The sequence below is a fragment of the Pinus tabuliformis genome, chromosome J (genome assembly GCF_031772625.1).
Source record: "Pinus tabuliformis cultivar Carrire ecotype Pingquan chromosome J, CPIR1, whole genome shotgun sequence".
In the NCBI taxonomy this organism is placed as follows: Eukaryota; Viridiplantae; Streptophyta; class Pinopsida; order Pinales; family Pinaceae; genus Pinus; species Pinus tabuliformis.
In genome coordinates this window covers 340,291,912-340,308,925 of record NC_142295.1, presented here as the reverse complement: position 1 = coordinate 340,308,925, position 17,014 = coordinate 340,291,912, and the positions used below count along the sequence as shown (strand labels likewise).

The following is a 17,014-nucleotide window of genomic DNA, read 5'->3' as shown; positions in this document are numbered from 1 at the left end:
TATCTTATGAGTTGCACCATAGCAATTGCTTTGATGGGAGTTGCTCCTATTTCACTCAACATTATTTCATACGCTACAGAACTTTTTATTTTGAACTTGCTCATGATCAAGAGTTTTTGGATTTTCTTAATCTGTTTCCATTTTTGACAAGGTGCTACTAGCCCACAATCCACACCCATATAGCATCAGTGGACAAACTAGGAGTCCAAACCAATCTAGATCCATCTTAACTTTGGATTTATCAAGAGTCTAGAGGGATCAAATTTCTCAAAGTGCTAACATTTTTTCAACTTTTGCACTCAAAAAAGAGGTATGATATTACTACCCAGTATGGAGATGTGGTAAAAATATTTTACTTTCACTCTCTGTCATAAATAAAATATTTCTATCCCTATGTGGAGTAACATAAATTACAAGAGATCAAGAAAAGACCTTATAAACATATTATTCTATATTTCTTAAGAACATCTCAATGCAAAACTTATATAAACTATTTGAATATCCATATTAAATAATTTATTTCATTATCAACTTCATATATATGTATAAAAAAAGTATTTAATATTAATGATTATAAAATATTTTCATGATGAAAGAGAAGAAATAATAGAAAGTAAAAAAAACAATTAATTTGTAATAGGAGTAATTAGATAAAGATGTGTAATTCATCCAATTCCTAATATACTAGCGTAGATCCATCTTAGCTCCAGATGTAACATCTTAACATATTCACATCCCGTGAAATTTGAGAGGGAATTTTAACATATTCGCATCCCATGAAATTTGATCCCTCTCAGCACTTAGTAAATCCGAAGTTAACATGGACCTAGCTGGTTTAATTCCCCTCTTTAAATATGCCATATTCCATATGAATACCATGGGAAATTCCCCTCTTTCAATAGGCTATATTCCACATTAATACCATGAGCAATACCATGGTTTCTAGTAAACTTGGAGCTATATTCCACTGGTATTGACCAAATCATGTTTATGTTAACTACCTAACAAAAATTAATAAAAAATAATAACGGATAATTTTTATTTTAATATAAGGTTTTTTTTATTTCAAATTTATTTTAACTACCCAATAAAAATTGATAAAAAAATAATAACCTAGAATTTTTATTTTAACATAGGGTTATTTTTATTTTATTTTATTTTGTCAAAATGTTTATATAGCCACAACATTTCTTACATACTAGATTGGAGCCACAAATTTTGATATGTAGCACTTATAATAATAACAATAATGTTTACATAACCACAACATTTCTTACATCCTAGACTCGAGACACAAAATTTGATATGTAGCATTTATTATAATAATAATAATGACGATTTGATATGTAACATTTATAATAATAATAATGACGACGACACTAATTTAATATGGGTTATAAATAAAATAGTTCAATGTGTAGAGTTAAGTAATAGTAAGGTGTACTTAAAAATTATTATTATTATCCAATTTTTAGGTCAAAGCCAAGCCAGAGACAAAATTAGTGTATAAGACCCCCTTGTTTGTGGGACAAGGGACTTGCTGCCACATGCCCTTAACTATTAGACTCACTCAAGTTGTATAATTAATGTGGATAACATCCACAAATAAAATATATTTCAATTATATATCATTAGACTCAATCAAGTAGTATAATTAATGTGGATAAGGTCCACAACTAAACTAAAATATTTTTCAATTTTATTTATATGGCACAAGATAACCTTTAACACCAATCCAATCGTACAATTTCAAATGGAGTTGTCTTTAGTGTGACATTTTGGAAGCTTTTCCACTGGGTTTTTCCGATTAACTTTCTCTAAAATCCGGTAGCAATTTATTGAAATCACAAGCTTGATGGGTAATCCTACAATCAAAGTGTCTTAGGGGGTTTTCAGGATGCTGAATCCAAATATACAATTTATTGAAATCACAAGCTTGATGAGTAATCCTTGCACAATCAAAGTGTCTTAGGGGTTTTTCAGGGTGCTGAATCCAAATATGCAGTTAAAATACCAGTGTAAATAACACAAATCAAGATTTCACCTCAAATTTTTCCACCGGGCACCCCAAAATCCAAAAAGTCGTACTAAAGACAACTCCATTTCAAATATCATTGTCCTAAAAAAATATTGTGATTTTTTGTTGTTTAAAATACATTGTTGAATGCATCAATAGATTTATTGCCTTAAAAAACCCTTGGAACATTCAAAATCTAGAGATTAAATAACTTAAACTCAAGTTTTTTAAAATATTTATTAGATTTTAGGTAAAATAAACCCTAAAAGAGGTCATTTTATCTAGTACTCAAACTACACCCCTATATATGGTTTAAAGAAGTTTGAAAAAATAAATTATTATTACTAAAACATTTTAGAAATTTTATTATTCTATTTTGGTCATCCCACAATCTAATTGATCAATTTCCAAATAGTCAAATCTATTTATAAATTCAAAAATGCAATTTAACTAATAATAGAAAATATACATATATTGTTTCACATACATAAATATTATTTTAATCAGATGTACCAAACGGAATCAAATTTCTCAAAATACAACATTTTTTTTAAATTCTTTTTTCTAAAAGAAATTTGTACTTTAAAAAATTTGATCTCCCTAATACTTATTAAATCCATAATTAAAATATATCTTTATTAATTTTAATACAATTTTAAATATATAACATAATTATATGTAAATGTATCTAAGTAAAACAAGTTCCATTACATTTTTACAAGCTCCTAAATTCAAACGCTCACGTATTTTGGTGGAGTACCCTTACATTTTGACAAACTGCTAAATTTAAATGTTCACGTAGTTTGGTGGAAAGAATTACCACTACATTTTGACAAAATGCTAAATTCAAACGCTCCCGTATTTTGCTGGAAAGATGAAGTACCAATACATTTTGACAAATTGTTAAATTCAAATGCTCACGTATTTTGGCGGAAAGAAATACTATGACACTTTGGAACAAAATACTAAAATCATGAGCTCGAGAAGCGGGTAAAATTTCGCCATCAGGATACATATATATAAAAAACAAAAAAAATCCATATTTAACAGTAATTGGACTTACATTTGTTGCAATGCTGTTAGGCTACCAAGCTCCGGGGGAAGTGACCCATTAAGATTGTTTTCAGCAATGCTCCTGAAGACAAAACCCCACAAGAAAGAAATAAGTTCCTAAATTAAAAAAATTCCCAAGTAAGAAATAATTCCTGTTTTCTTTGTTTTGCTGTTGCTTTCATTGAAACCAGCTATTTCTGTATGATATAAAGTGATGTAAGCATCCACAGATTAAATGAAGTTGTTCAACTTCAAGGAACTGAACTGAGAGCCTGTTATATCTTCCTAGTTCCTACTTTCACAGAGATATAGCATATATGCATTCCATACAATAGGGAAATCACTAGCATTTAAGCAGGAAAATGTGAAGCAACAAATCAGTCTGGCGATTTTTTCCAGCTCCTATGTAGTGCTCAATTTCATATTTGTGCTCCACTTGAGTAATAAGTATGCGTATTTACAGAGGGGGGCAGATCTTACAATGAAATCAAACTTCGAAGATTTCCAAGCTCCTTTGGAACAGGGCCCGATAAGTTATTTGCTGCAAGGGACCTGAAGCCATGAATGTTATTGAAAATCAGTAGTTTAAATTGCCAACAGAAGAAATCCCTTTTCCTAACAGTAGTTAATGATTTCAAGTAGTATGACCTATATGAAAGATGCCGATCAATAAATTCTACCTAGCTAACGCAAAATGAAAGAAAAGTTCTGCAGAAGTTCATTATCTTGATTAATTTTAAAGAACAAAAAAGACAGAATCTCACAGGTACTGCATCCGTGTGAGGTTACCCAAGAAGGCAGGTATTGGTCCTGTTAAATAGTTTTGTGCCAAGTTCCTGCCATGAAAATTCCACCAATCGCTCTGTCAAGGCCTCGCTTTATATAAACAGAATAAGTAAACATGCACATTGTAATGTGGTCAGTTCAATTTGTAAAAGCTGAAATTATGTTTTTGTGTCTTGTTATTTTATTTTTTTTAATTGGGGATAGGGAATTAGCAACCTCCCCCTGTATATTTATATTTAACAGTGAGAAAATTGTATATATCAGAAATTCATGGTTTAGTCTAGGACTGAGAAGCAGACCACTCACAAGACATTTATATCAGAAATTCATAGTTTAGTCTAGGACAGAGACCACCTGCATATAGTTTAGTCTAGGACTGAGAAGGAAACCACCACCGGCAAGCCATATATATCAAAAACTCATAGTTTAGTCTAGGACCTAAGGGTAGACCACCCACAAGCAGAAACTCATAGTTTAATCTAGGACCTAGAGGTAGACCACCCACAAGCAGAAACTCATAGTTTAGTCTAGGAACTAGAGGGAGACCACTTGCAAGCCACTTACATCAAAAACTCCTAATTTAGTCTGACCTAGAGACCTCAACCCCCATATATCAGAAACTCATAGTTTAGCCTAGGAACTAGAGGGAGACCACTTGCAAGCCACATATATCTCATAGTTTAGTCTAGGACCCAGAGGGAGACCACCAGCAAGCCATATATCATAAACTCATAGTTTAATCTAGAACATAGAGGGAGACCACCTCCAAGCCACATATATCACAAACTCATAGTTTAGTCTAGGACCTAGAGGGAGACCACCGGCAAGCCACATATATCAGAAACTCATAATTTAGTTGGACCTAGAGACCACAACCCACATACATCAAAAACCCATAGTTTAGTCTAGGACCGAGTGAGAGACCATCTGCAAACCACATATATCAGAAACTTGTAATTTAGTCTGACATAAAAACCTCAAACCACATATATCAGAAACTCATGGTTTAATCTAAGACGTAGAGACTCCAACTGGACCATCTCAACCATTCTAGCTAAGACCATTGACCGCTGCTGAAATTAAGTTACTAATCAAAGATTTTGGAAACCGATGCCCTGATATAATTACTTTGGACTCGTTTTAATTCCCCCTGAGTAAAAAAATGACAATTCCCTGCAGCCATTAGATGGAATAGTATTCAATTTCACTGAAAATGAGATACAGTCTTACAGATCCCAAAGTTGAGTCAGGTTAACCAGTTCCGGCGGAATTTGTCCCGTTTTGTCCAGTGCTAAGACTTTCCTGCCAGCAAGAAGGCGGGTACCGGGTTAGGATATTTGAGCTTTGCAATTTTGGTCTAAAAAGAGGCCGTTCGGCTAATCAATAAAGGTCAGTACATAGAATCCGATTTAAGCGGATAATTTAAGAACCTTACAAAAAAAAACTGGAAGATTCAAGAGAAGTTTTTACATTTGCATTATATGGCAAGTTTCTCCGTTGTTGAAGGTGCAAACACACTTGAAGGCAGGATTCATATGCAAATCGGTAATGGGCGTACTATCGATGGCTAGTCCAGTGCATGGATCTCCAGTAAGGTTCCATGTAGCAGAAGACTCTATGTTCCACTTCTGAGCAAGTGACTTTATTACCTTAGCTGTCACCAGGAAAAGGAAATGAATTGATCAACAAAAAATATATATGTCAAAAACAGAAGACATGAGAACGCTTGCAGCCTGCGGTCATTTTTCGGAAACATATCCGTGGTTACCTTCAATTGGGTCCGTGACGGCTGCTGATTGAACTCGCTGAAACAAAGTGACACAATAAACAATGCTCAGAAAAAAAGTGCGGAGAAGCCAAATCGGGAATGGGATTTGGAGATTAGACATGATGATGGCCCGATTTGGTGTTTGCGCGCAAACTGGCAGCTCTGGGCAATATAGCAGGGCGACTCAATTGGGGGATATTATAACAAACACGGATTGGTGTTAAGGAGTGTTAGACATTTCAAAGTATATCATTGAATAGTGAGGTTGTAGAGTAAGCCACCTCAAATGTAAAGCGAAGGATGAAGTACAGACGGACAGAGTGAACACAACAAGGTAGCAGGGGCCGCAGGGATGGAATTTGACCTGCAAGGATGAAATTTGACAGGCAAATTGTCAGTGACTGAGTGGAATTTGACAGGTAAATTGTCAGTCATTAAGTGATTTTTTGTAAGGGACACAAAATTATATAATTGTTTGCATGATACGGTGGATTTATATTAATTTATTAAGTTAATTAACAAGTTATTACAATTTTGGCGGGATGTTAATATATTTATTTATATTAAATTTTAAAAGAGTTAATTAATTATTTTTTGCTAATTTAGCTGACCTTTTTTATATTTAAAAGAAAGATTGGACGATATTATAACAAACACAGATGGTTGACATATCATTGAATTGTGAGGTTGTAAAGTAGACCACCTCAAATTTAAAGCGCAAGCAGGGTAAAATGTAAACGGACAGAATGCACAAAACAACAAGGTAGCGGGGCCAGGGATACAATTTGACAAGCAAATTGAAGTTGTACGGTAAACTACCTCAAATTAATTAAAGAGTTAATTAATTTTTTCAGCAGAACTTTTTTTTTTTCTCGCTAATTTTACGTGACTTTTTTAGAGTATAACTTTTGAAAGATATAGTACAATGCACAAAACAAGGTAGCGGGGCCAGGAATATAATTTGACAAGCAAATTGAAGTTGTACGGTAAACCACCTCAAATTAATTAAAGAGTTAATTAATTTTTTCAGCAGAACTCGCTAATTTTAGGTGACCTTTTTTAGAGTATAATTTTTGAAAGATAGAGTACATATACCGATATACTATACCAATATACAATCATGAAGTACATATAGGCTGCCACCCAACAATATAATAGAGGATCCAATACCAGCAGAGTGTGAGTAAGTTGACTGCCCCAACAACTGAATCGTGTACTCATGTGCAAATCAATTAGACGATATTATAACAAACACGGATAGATGTTGACATATCATTGAATTGTGAGGTTGTACAGTAGGCCACCTCAAATTTAAACTGCAACAGGATAAAATCTAGATGGACAGGATGCACAAAACAAGAAGGTAGCGGGTTCAGGGATGAAATTTGGTAGAAAAATTCCACAAAATAATAAAGTAAAAGAATAAACTAGCGGGGCCGGGGATTTAATTTGATAAGCAAATTGAAGTGATTTGTCCATAACCAAAAAAATTCCTTACCGGTCAATATTAAAACATTAGTTTTCAGATTTAAAATTCCTAGCCAACTAACAAGGCAAAAGAATAAAATTCGTTACCGGTCAATATTAAAGCATTAGTTTTCTGATTTGAAATTCCTAGCCAACTAACAAGGCAAAAGAATAAACTAGCGGGCCAGGGATTTAATTTGAAAACCAAATTGAAGTGATTTGTCTATTAAATATAGCCAAAAACAAATTCCTTACTGGTCAATATTAAAGCATTATTGGTTTCAGATTTGAAAGGCCTAGCCAACTGAGGGCTAAGTTGAATTGAATTTTCAAAACAAAAACGTGAACGGGAAGACGGAGAAAATGTTTTCAGGGAACACAAAATGATAAAATTGTTTGGATGATATGGTGGATTTATATTAATTTCTTAAGTTAATTAATAACATACTAGAAGTGGTTGGATGTTAATATATTGTATTATATTAATTTTTACATTATATTAATTTTTAAATTAAAGAGTTAATTAAATATATTGTTATTTTAGTTAATTTTACGTGGTTTTTATATATTCCAAAGTAAAAGTATAACTTAATATTATTATTAATACTTAAGAGTTAATTAAATATATTGTTATTTTAGTTAATTTTACGTGGTTTTTATATATTCCAAAGTAAAAGTATAACTTAATATTATTATTAATACTTGATGACTTTCGTTACTCAAGTATAATAGTTCTTAAAAAACATATTTACATTTTAAAGTTGGTTTAATCATTTTAATAGTTATTTATTAAAAGTTAACATTATCACTATTATTTTATTATTACATTTTAAATTTAGTTTAATCATTTTAATAGTTATTTATTAAAAGTTAACATTATCACTATTATTTATTTTATAAAAGTTAACATTATCACTATTATTTTATTTTATTATATATATGTTCGTTTATTTATTTATTTTAATATTTATTATTAATTTTTAAAATATATAATGTATTAATATAAATAAACATGTAATATCTTAATATAAATGAAAAATATAATAAATCTTAAGGGTTAGTTTAATTGGTCTAGTCTCGATTGTTAAGTCCTCGTTTGTTAAGTACTTGGTTGATGGGGAGGCCACAGGGTCAATTTTCCTCGATGCCCTTGGGGTTAGGCTCTGCTAGTCTGCCCGTGCTTTAAAAGATTCTCTAAAATTCCCTTCGGGGTTGATCTGCCCCAGATTTTCTGTCTGTGGATGTAACGACCACTTTAAAAGATTCCCTAAGATTCTCTTCCGGGTTGATCTCCCCCTAAGATTCCCTTTGGGGTTGATTTTCCGTCTGTGGATGTAATGACCACTTTAAAAGATTCCCTAAGATTCTCTTCGGGGTTGATCCGCCCCTAAGATTCCCTTCGGGGTTGATCTGCTCAGATTTTCCATCTGTGGATGTAACGGCCACCCAGTGACCGTGAACCACCCGTAAAAAAAATGAAAAATAGATTAAGTTTTGAAATAAAAATAAAATTTATAGTGTGTTTAATTATTGAATGTATAACTTATGATGGTAGTTTAAATGGTAATGAAAGTGTTATGAGGTACCATGTAAACTATGTGATTTTATCTTCAACCCTTATGATTGAAGCCAATAAAGGGAAAAAAATACAAATTCTATTTTCGTATTTAACTTAGATAAGCACTTCTTTTAGAATGCAATATTTATGATGAACATAATGAAAGAAATGACTTATTGTTCAATTTTTTTTATTTTTTTTATATACTAAATGTAATATTTGTATTAGAACAAGTGAACCATATTAATCAAAGTTATAATACAAAAGCATAGTAACATAGTTCATCACATTCTTTCGGTAAAAATTAAGTGTCCTTCCACAAAAAAAACTAAAAAAATATTGTTACCATGCAAATAATTTGAGATAGAAGTAACATGGCATGAAAAAACATGCAATAAGTAAGAAAATCTCTTAAAGACTTGACCTGGAAGGGTACCTTCTATAAGTGCTCTAAAGTATAGATAACAACTTCCAGGTGCACATTTTCAATCAAGGTATTCCAAGGAGTGAGCTTTAACTACAACAACCTCTAGTTTCAATAATAATAATATATATGTGATGTCCATACCCTCTTCCATAATCATATAAATGTTGTTGAAGGAAGAGTCCCTGATAGAGACAAAGATCAAGGGAGGGGGGTACAAATGAAACTCTTGTGGATATGCAAATGATATCAAAACCCTATTAAGCATGGAGGATAAAGGATCCAGTTTGGATTCCAGTTCAAGATATTTCCTTTAGTGATTTTGTATGAAGGTATTGACCTCTTCAAAGTGTCCAAGTACCAATAATTGGGTGGCAATTTCCACTATACATTAATCCCTCAAGCTATTCTTAATTTGAGCCTTCTTATCCCAATAATATTGCCAATGTGTCCATTTCATGGAGGAATTCATAACAAAGAATTGAACCTTTACCATCTCTTTCTCACAATGTTAACCCCTCATCTCATATCTCCAATTCACACAATACACAACACTCACTTTTACAATGGAAAAGGAACAATTCTTCTACCAAAGAATGAATTCTAGGACAACGATAGCCAAGATACTAAGGGGTTCTAGAGAAAACCAAACCCCCACCTTTTCCTTTCAAATTCAAGTTGCTTGGCTTGATGCTAATGTGACACATTGATTGAGATGGGATTTGAAACTAGATAAGACAAACCCAACAAGAAATAGTCATTCCCTTAACCTAGACATAGGAGGTGACCTCCTTGCCATTCTCCTCGTTAGCACAAATGTTATGAAAAAGAACCATAGAGCAATGTTGGCTAGGTGAGTCTCAACTCCACGTTTATTCCCTTTTGCATGAGGGTACAACTATTAGCACATGAGCCTTATGATTTACTAAAAATTATACTCATGGGATGGCTTTGAATATTTCTCTCCTATCATTTATGACTATTGATCCTTCACTACTACACAGATCAAGGTTTGCTTTGTGGTTGAATCTTTTATTCCAAGTTTCTACAACCTTAAAAAACCCAACTCCTTAAAATCTTAAGCTAAGTTAAGGATTTTTTGAATGAGATCAATGAGAGAAAGATTTTTTCTTTTTCAGTTGTGGGGGTGAGTGGGGTGGGGTGAGGAATGCAAAACTAAGGATCAAATAATAGTCAAAGAGTCCCCTACCACAATCGCAATGTTTTTTTTTTGTAAGCTGGGGTGGGACTCTCCGATTTACATGTCCATAATACCCCTCTACGGGGGAAGGGTCCCAATTTGAACCAAACTTCCGGTTCAAGATTCATTTCCATTGCCGCTTGACTACCCATGTGGACTTACAATCGCAATGTTAATCCTAACATCTTTTATCATTATTAAACCTTGATAAACTACAATAATTTTTGCTTTGTTATTGGATGTTGTGCCAAGAGCTCATGTAAACGTTTATTTCTTTTGTCCCTCAAGACCATATATGGCCCCCCAAATCATGTCATCCTTGGGTTTTCTTTTGATGCTCTCTCAAATAAAAGTGTGTTGTTTACTGTATGATATCTAATGTTGAAATTCTTCATCCCCCAATTTTATTTTTTACATATAGGACTTGTTTGGTTTTCTTAATTGGAAATTAAGAAGTGTCGATAACTACATGATGAGAGTTTCTAGCTAGGAATTTTCCTCCACTTCATAGAAATTTGGATTGAGTTTCTCCATTCCATCAAAGAAAATTGTCTCAATAATAATCCCCTCATTTGGTTTTCCACTCCCTAGGGTGTTTCCTATAAAAATTGAAATGATTCCCAGCTAGCGATATTTTCCAAGAGAGAAGTTTGAGAATAGTAGTCCAAACTCTTATTGTTAGGAATAAAATAAACTCATTGAGAGCAGTCCCATTACTCCAAGGATCTATGGGCTTCCTAAGATTCACAAAGATGGGGCTCCCCTTAGACCCATTGTCAATACCATTGGTGGTCCTACCTACCTTTTAGCTAAATTCCTTCCCTTAAAGCTTAAACCCTTAGTTGGTCGTACAGAGTCCTTCGTCAAAGACTCTGCTTCCTTTGTTGAAGAGCTCAAGAACATAAAGCTTGACCTTGGGGATATTCTTGTTAGTTTTGTTGCAGACTCCCTTTACACTTGCATCCCTATAAATGAGGTCCTAGAAGTGATTAACCACCTAACAGATCCCGATACAGCTCGGTTAGTTGAGATCTGTCTGACTTCCACCTTTTTCAGTTTTGAGGGCGAGTTCTTTGAGCAAACCTGTGGTGTTGCCATGGGCTCACCCCTTTCCCCTGTCATTGCTAATCTTTTTATGGAGGATTTTTAATCCAAGGCTCTATCCTCGACCCGTCTCCTACCTAAACTCTGGAAAATATTTGTTGATGACACTAATATTATCTGGTCGCATGGCCAAGAGGAATTGGATCTCTTCTTCCATCATCTCAATAGTCAATCCGAAGCCATTAAGTTCACCATAGAATAGGAAGTTGATGGTTGCCTCCCTTTCCTTGATGTTCTTATTTCTAAGAATATTGATGGTTCCCTCTCTCACCAGGTGTTTCGGAGGAAAACACATACAAAGCAATATATTCATGTTAGTTCCCATCATTTCCTTGCTCAAAAGTTGGGCATTCTCAACACTCTCGCTACTCGTGCCCTAAGGATTTCTAATGTTTGAGAAAGAGAAATACCATCTTCTTAATGTCTTTGTTGAGAATGGTTATAACAGATACCTGGGTCAGAAGGCTTTTCTCAAAGCTTCTAATAAGTCGGTTGCTGAAAAAGATCATAAAGATCGAATCCCAAGGGTCCATCTGCCTTATGTTCAAGGGACCACTGATAAGATTTCCAGGATTCTTAGGAAGCATAATGTTCCCTCGACCTTTAGACCCATTAATACCATTTGTAGATCCCTCAAATCTGTAAAGGACCCTATCGACCCTAAGGACATGAATGGGGTCTATATTATTCCTTGTTCCTGTGGGACCCCCTATATTGGTGAGACTCGGCGCTCCATTAATCAAAGAATTAGTGAGCACGCAGCTGATCTTAAACATAGGAGAACCAAGTCTTCCGCCCTAGCAGAACATGTGGAGAAGACCAAACATCATGTCTGTATTGAGGAGGCAAATGTTATTGCTAGAGTTTCGCAATTTCATCACCGAAAATTTAGGGAAGCCATTGAGATTGAAAGGAGACCAAGCAATCTCAATAGAGAGGAAGGTTGGAAGATCAGTAGTTGCTGGGTCCCAGCCCTCACCTCATAGTTGTTTCCTCCCTTTCTGCCCCTCCCTCTTTTTATAGCTTGTTCTTAGGTTTTTCCTCTTCTTATCCTTTAATTCCTTTTTGGATTTCTTCCTTGATTTCATATAATCCTTTTCAATCCTTTCCTATAGGGTTAGGTTATATAGTATAAGATATTTAATGAGCTTATTTATGTTCTAAATTCTCGACTTTTCTAATATGTTTATTTTAGTTATTATTATAACAATTCAATAAATCCTTACTAGTACTAATTTTCCCAGGCAATAGTAAGACTCGTTCCCATAAAGTCTACTATATATTGATACCCTATTCATATCGTATACTACTTTTAATATAGGTTAGATATTAGTAGAGAATTTCCCCCTTTCATGACTAATTTAAAGAGATCTAGTATACATAATATAACGATAATTATAATTATTTTAATCCTTTCATTTTATAATATTATCCATAGATCTACTAATTTTACATTAATTCAACATAATTTAATAGATGTTAAATATTAAAATGCCCCCCCTTTTTCATGAATAATTCTGAAGGGATCTAGTATATATCATATAACGATAACTATGATCATTTTAATCCTTAATTAAGACTAATACTATAACATTATTATAATAATATTATAATATTAATTATTAGTTATTATTATACCCTTTTTATTACTAACTATTATTTCTAGCTATTTTAATATATTATAGCAATTTTAATTTAAATATTAATCTCTTAAATAACATATGTTAAATATCAAAATAATATTTTAGCATTATAATATTATATAATTAAAATTGATTAGTCATATTGAGCCGTTCTTGGTCAATCTTAACCATTTATCTAGTCTAACCTTATATAGCCGTTTTTTAGCCAAATCTAGCCGTTGGATGATCTGTTATCCCTATTTAATACGTAGCCTTGATCTGGTTCTTCAACTTGTCCTGACGATGAGCCACACTCGTTGGTTCAAAATGCGTCGACAAATGTTCTATCATGTGATTTCCGCCGAAGAATTTCTCATAAATTAATTTTTAAATTAAAAAGTTAATTAAATATGTTGTTATTTTAGCTAATTTTACCTGGGCTTTTTTATATTTAAAAGTAAAAGTATAATTTAATATTATTATTAATATTTATCACTTTTATTATTGAAGTATAATAGTTGTAATGATAACCATGTTTTAAAAAAAAGATTATGTGATTTGTATTCTTTTTTACTTTTAACAGTTATTATAGTTTTAATTTGTCTTTCAACTAAAAGTTTGTCTTTCACTAAAAGTTTATGTTGCTTATCTATAGTTTAATATTAGGAATTCAATTTTTGTTATTTTTTATTATTATTTAAATTTATTTATTTGTAAGGTGATTGGTTGAGGTCTCAAGATTTGATCCCAAAATTTGATGGTGAGACTTGATTTACATGGCCACTGTCAGTTGAGCTACCCCAAGTGGACAAATCTTATTTTTATTATTTGTTTCTTTTTTCTACTATTGACTTATAATTTTTCTCCATATTTTCAATTTAAGATGACTTATTATTATATTAAAAAACATATTTTAATAAATTTAATATAAAAAAATTATATATATATTATAAAAAATAAAACACACATATTAGTTGTTTTATTTTTGTGATGAAATCTCTCTCTTTATTGTTTTTTAGTTTAATTAAGCTATATTAGCATTGTTACATATTAAAGTTGATTTAGTCATTTTAATAATTATTTAAAAAAGTTATCATATTATAGATTATATTGTTTATTTAGTTTAATTAAGTATATTAAGCCATTTTAAATTTAAATTGATTTAGTCATTTTAATAATTATTTAATAAAATAATCATATTATATTATTATTATTAGTTTTTAAAACATGGCATATATTAATATAAATAAAAAATAGATTTTGTTTTGAAATAAAAATAAAATTTATAATGTGTTTAATTAATTAATGTATAATTTATGATGGCAGAGTAAATGGTAATGGAAACGTGTATGATGTAAACCATTTGATTCTATCTTCAATCCCTATGATTGAAGCCAACATAGGAAAAAAATACAAATTTGATTTTCATATTTAACTTAAATAAGCACTTATTTTTAGAATACAATATTTATGACGGACATAATGAAAGAAATGACTTATTGTTCAATTTTTTTTTAAGTAATATTTGTATTAGAACAAGTTAACCATCATTAGGGAAATTTTGAGGTCTAAAATGGGTCTTTTAAGGAAATTATAAAATAGTAGTGGAAATAATAAAATAAGATTAGATTACATCATCAAATTTTAGAGGGAAAAAAGAAAAAACTATTTTTTCAACTTATCTCCTTATGAGTTTACTCAAATTTTGAGTACCAACACTCATTGGATGTTGAATTTGATTCCTCATCCAATGAGTACTCATGTTGCATACTTTTGATAGACCTTGCTACATGAAAAATGAGAAATACATGAAAAATGTGATTGTAATCACGTTTTTTCATGTATTTCTCATTTTCCATGTAGTAAGGCTCATGGCAAGTATGCAACATGAGTACTCATTGGATGAGGAACTGAATTTTTGATCCAATGAGTACTTTCACTCGAAATTTGAGTAAACCCTAAGGAGATAAGTTTAAAATACAAGTTGAAAAAATATTTTTATTATTTTATTATTTTTTAGTACTTTCACTTTTTTACTACAAAAATGGTGAATCATCCCCCATGGTTGACATCATCATCTTGAATCCTGTTGGTTCTTATAAAGTTTATTTTGGTTGTACATTTTTCTTAGGAGGCTCATTTTAGACCTCAAAATCCCCCTAATGATTAATCAAAGTTATGATACAAAAGCATAGTAACATAGTTCATCGCATTCTTTTGGTAAAAATTAAGTGTCCTTCCACAAAAAAGTGTCATTCCACAAAAAAAAAAAATGTTATTGTTACCATACAAATAATTTGAGATAGAAGTAACATGGCATGACAAAGCATGGAATAAGTAAGAAAATCATTTAAAGAGTTGACCCTAGAAGTGTGTCTTCTATCAAGTCCTATAAAGTATAGATAACAACTTCCACGTGCACATTTTCAATCAGTGTATTCCAAAGAGTGAACTTCAGCTAAAACAACCTCAATTTCAATAATAATATATATGTGATGTTCATTCCCTCTTCCATAATCATATAAATGTTGTTGAAGGAAGAGTCCCTAATAGATACAAAGATCAAGGGAGGGGGGTACAAAAGAAACTCCTGTGGGATATGAAAATTATATAAAAACCCTATTAATCATGGAAGATAAAGGGTCCAATTTGGATTCCAATTCAGGATATTTCCTTTGGAGATTTTGTATGAATGTATTGACCTTCTCTCCAAATTGTCCAAGTACCAATAATTGGGTGGTAATTTCCACTATACATTAATCCTTCATGTCATTCTTAATTTGAGCCTTCTTATCCCAATAATATTTCCAATGTGTCTATTTCATGGAGGAATTCACAACAAAGAATTAAACCTTCACATCTCTTTCTCACAATGTTAACCCCACATCTCATGTCTCCAATTCGCACAACACTCACTTTTACAATGGCAATGGAACATTGCTTCTACTAAGTAATGAATTCTTAGGACAACGATAGCCAAGATACTAATGGATTCTAGAGCAAACCAAACCCCCACCTTTTCTTTTCAAATTCAAGTTGTTGGGCTTGATGCTAATGTGACACATTGATTGAGATGGGTATTGAAACTAGATAAGACAAACCCAACAAGAAATAGTCATTCCTTTAACCCAGACATAGGAGGTGACCTCCTTGTCATCACCTCATTAGCACAAATGTTAATGAAAAATAACCATAGAGAAATGTTGGCTAAGTGAGTCTCAACTCCACATTCGTTCCCATTTGCATGAGAGTACACCTATTAGCACAACCTTAAAAACCCAACTCCTTAAAATCTTAAGCTAATTCAAGGAGTTTTTGAATGAGATCAATGAAAAAAGATTTTTTCTTTTTCAGTGGTGGGGGTGAGTGGGGTGGGGTGAGGAATGCAAAACTAGGGATCAAATAATAATCAAAGAGTCCCCCACCACAATAGAAATGTTAATCCTATCATCTTTTAGCATTATTAAACCTTGATAGACTACAATCATTTTTTCTTTGTTATTGGATGTTGTGCCTGTTGAAGAATCTAGGGCATCTAGGTTATAGTGAGATTCTTCTGATAATGATAACTATTTGTGAAGCACTTTTACTTTTCTTATTAGCACAATATTCTCTTATTGTTATTAGTGTGTGCTTTCTTACTTCATCAAATAGTTACTAAAATAAAAGACAAGAAAATAAGATGTTGGCTCTCAGTGAGGGTAAAACTTCTCTCACCTAGAGAGGAAAACCCTTCTACAAAATTCTCTTATTGAAGCTTCAATCGATAAATTCCAAACCTTAGACCCTTGATAAGTAGATCCTTCAAGCACAAGACACAGTCTCTGTTTCTTTTCCCTTCAATTGATGTCTTCTTCTAGGTTGCACCTTGATCTCTTCCTTTACACTTCTTCTGGCAATTGCAGAAACCCTAGGTCTCCTTAGAGACCTCTCCTTTGGTGTCCTTCTTTCCTTCTCTACCTCGCTTGGAAATTTTCCTTCTCCTTGATACTTAGGCTAGAGAATGAGGCCTTT

General features: G+C 32.3%; 1 protein-coding gene across 5 annotated transcripts in view; it reads right to left on the bottom strand.

Moving 5' to 3' along the window:
• LOC149227132 (uncharacterized) overlaps positions 1–6,060 on the bottom strand; it is a 273,683-nt gene extending 267,623 nt beyond the window's left edge. For 2 of the 5 annotated variants that reach the window (XM_089375420.1, XM_089375423.1), the window contains exons 1-6: positions 5,625–6,056; positions 5,327–5,510; positions 5,087–5,158; positions 3,835–3,906; positions 3,551–3,622; positions 3,081–3,152 (exon numbers count right to left, since the gene is read on the bottom strand). In XM_089375420.1, the coding sequence (XP_089231546.1) occupies positions 3,081–3,152; positions 3,551–3,622; positions 3,835–3,906; positions 5,087–5,158; positions 5,327–5,510; positions 5,625–5,745 (593 nt within the window). In that variant the 5' untranslated portion in view covers positions 5,746–6,056. Of the gene's footprint in view, positions 1–3,080; positions 3,153–3,550; positions 3,623–3,834; positions 3,907–5,086; positions 5,159–5,326; positions 5,511–5,624 lie in introns of all 5 variants that reach the window. The other 3 variants (XM_089375421.1, XM_089375419.1, XM_089375422.1) reach the window with 3 other exon arrangements.
• Between the last annotated feature and the right edge of the window lie 10,954 nt (positions 6,061–17,014).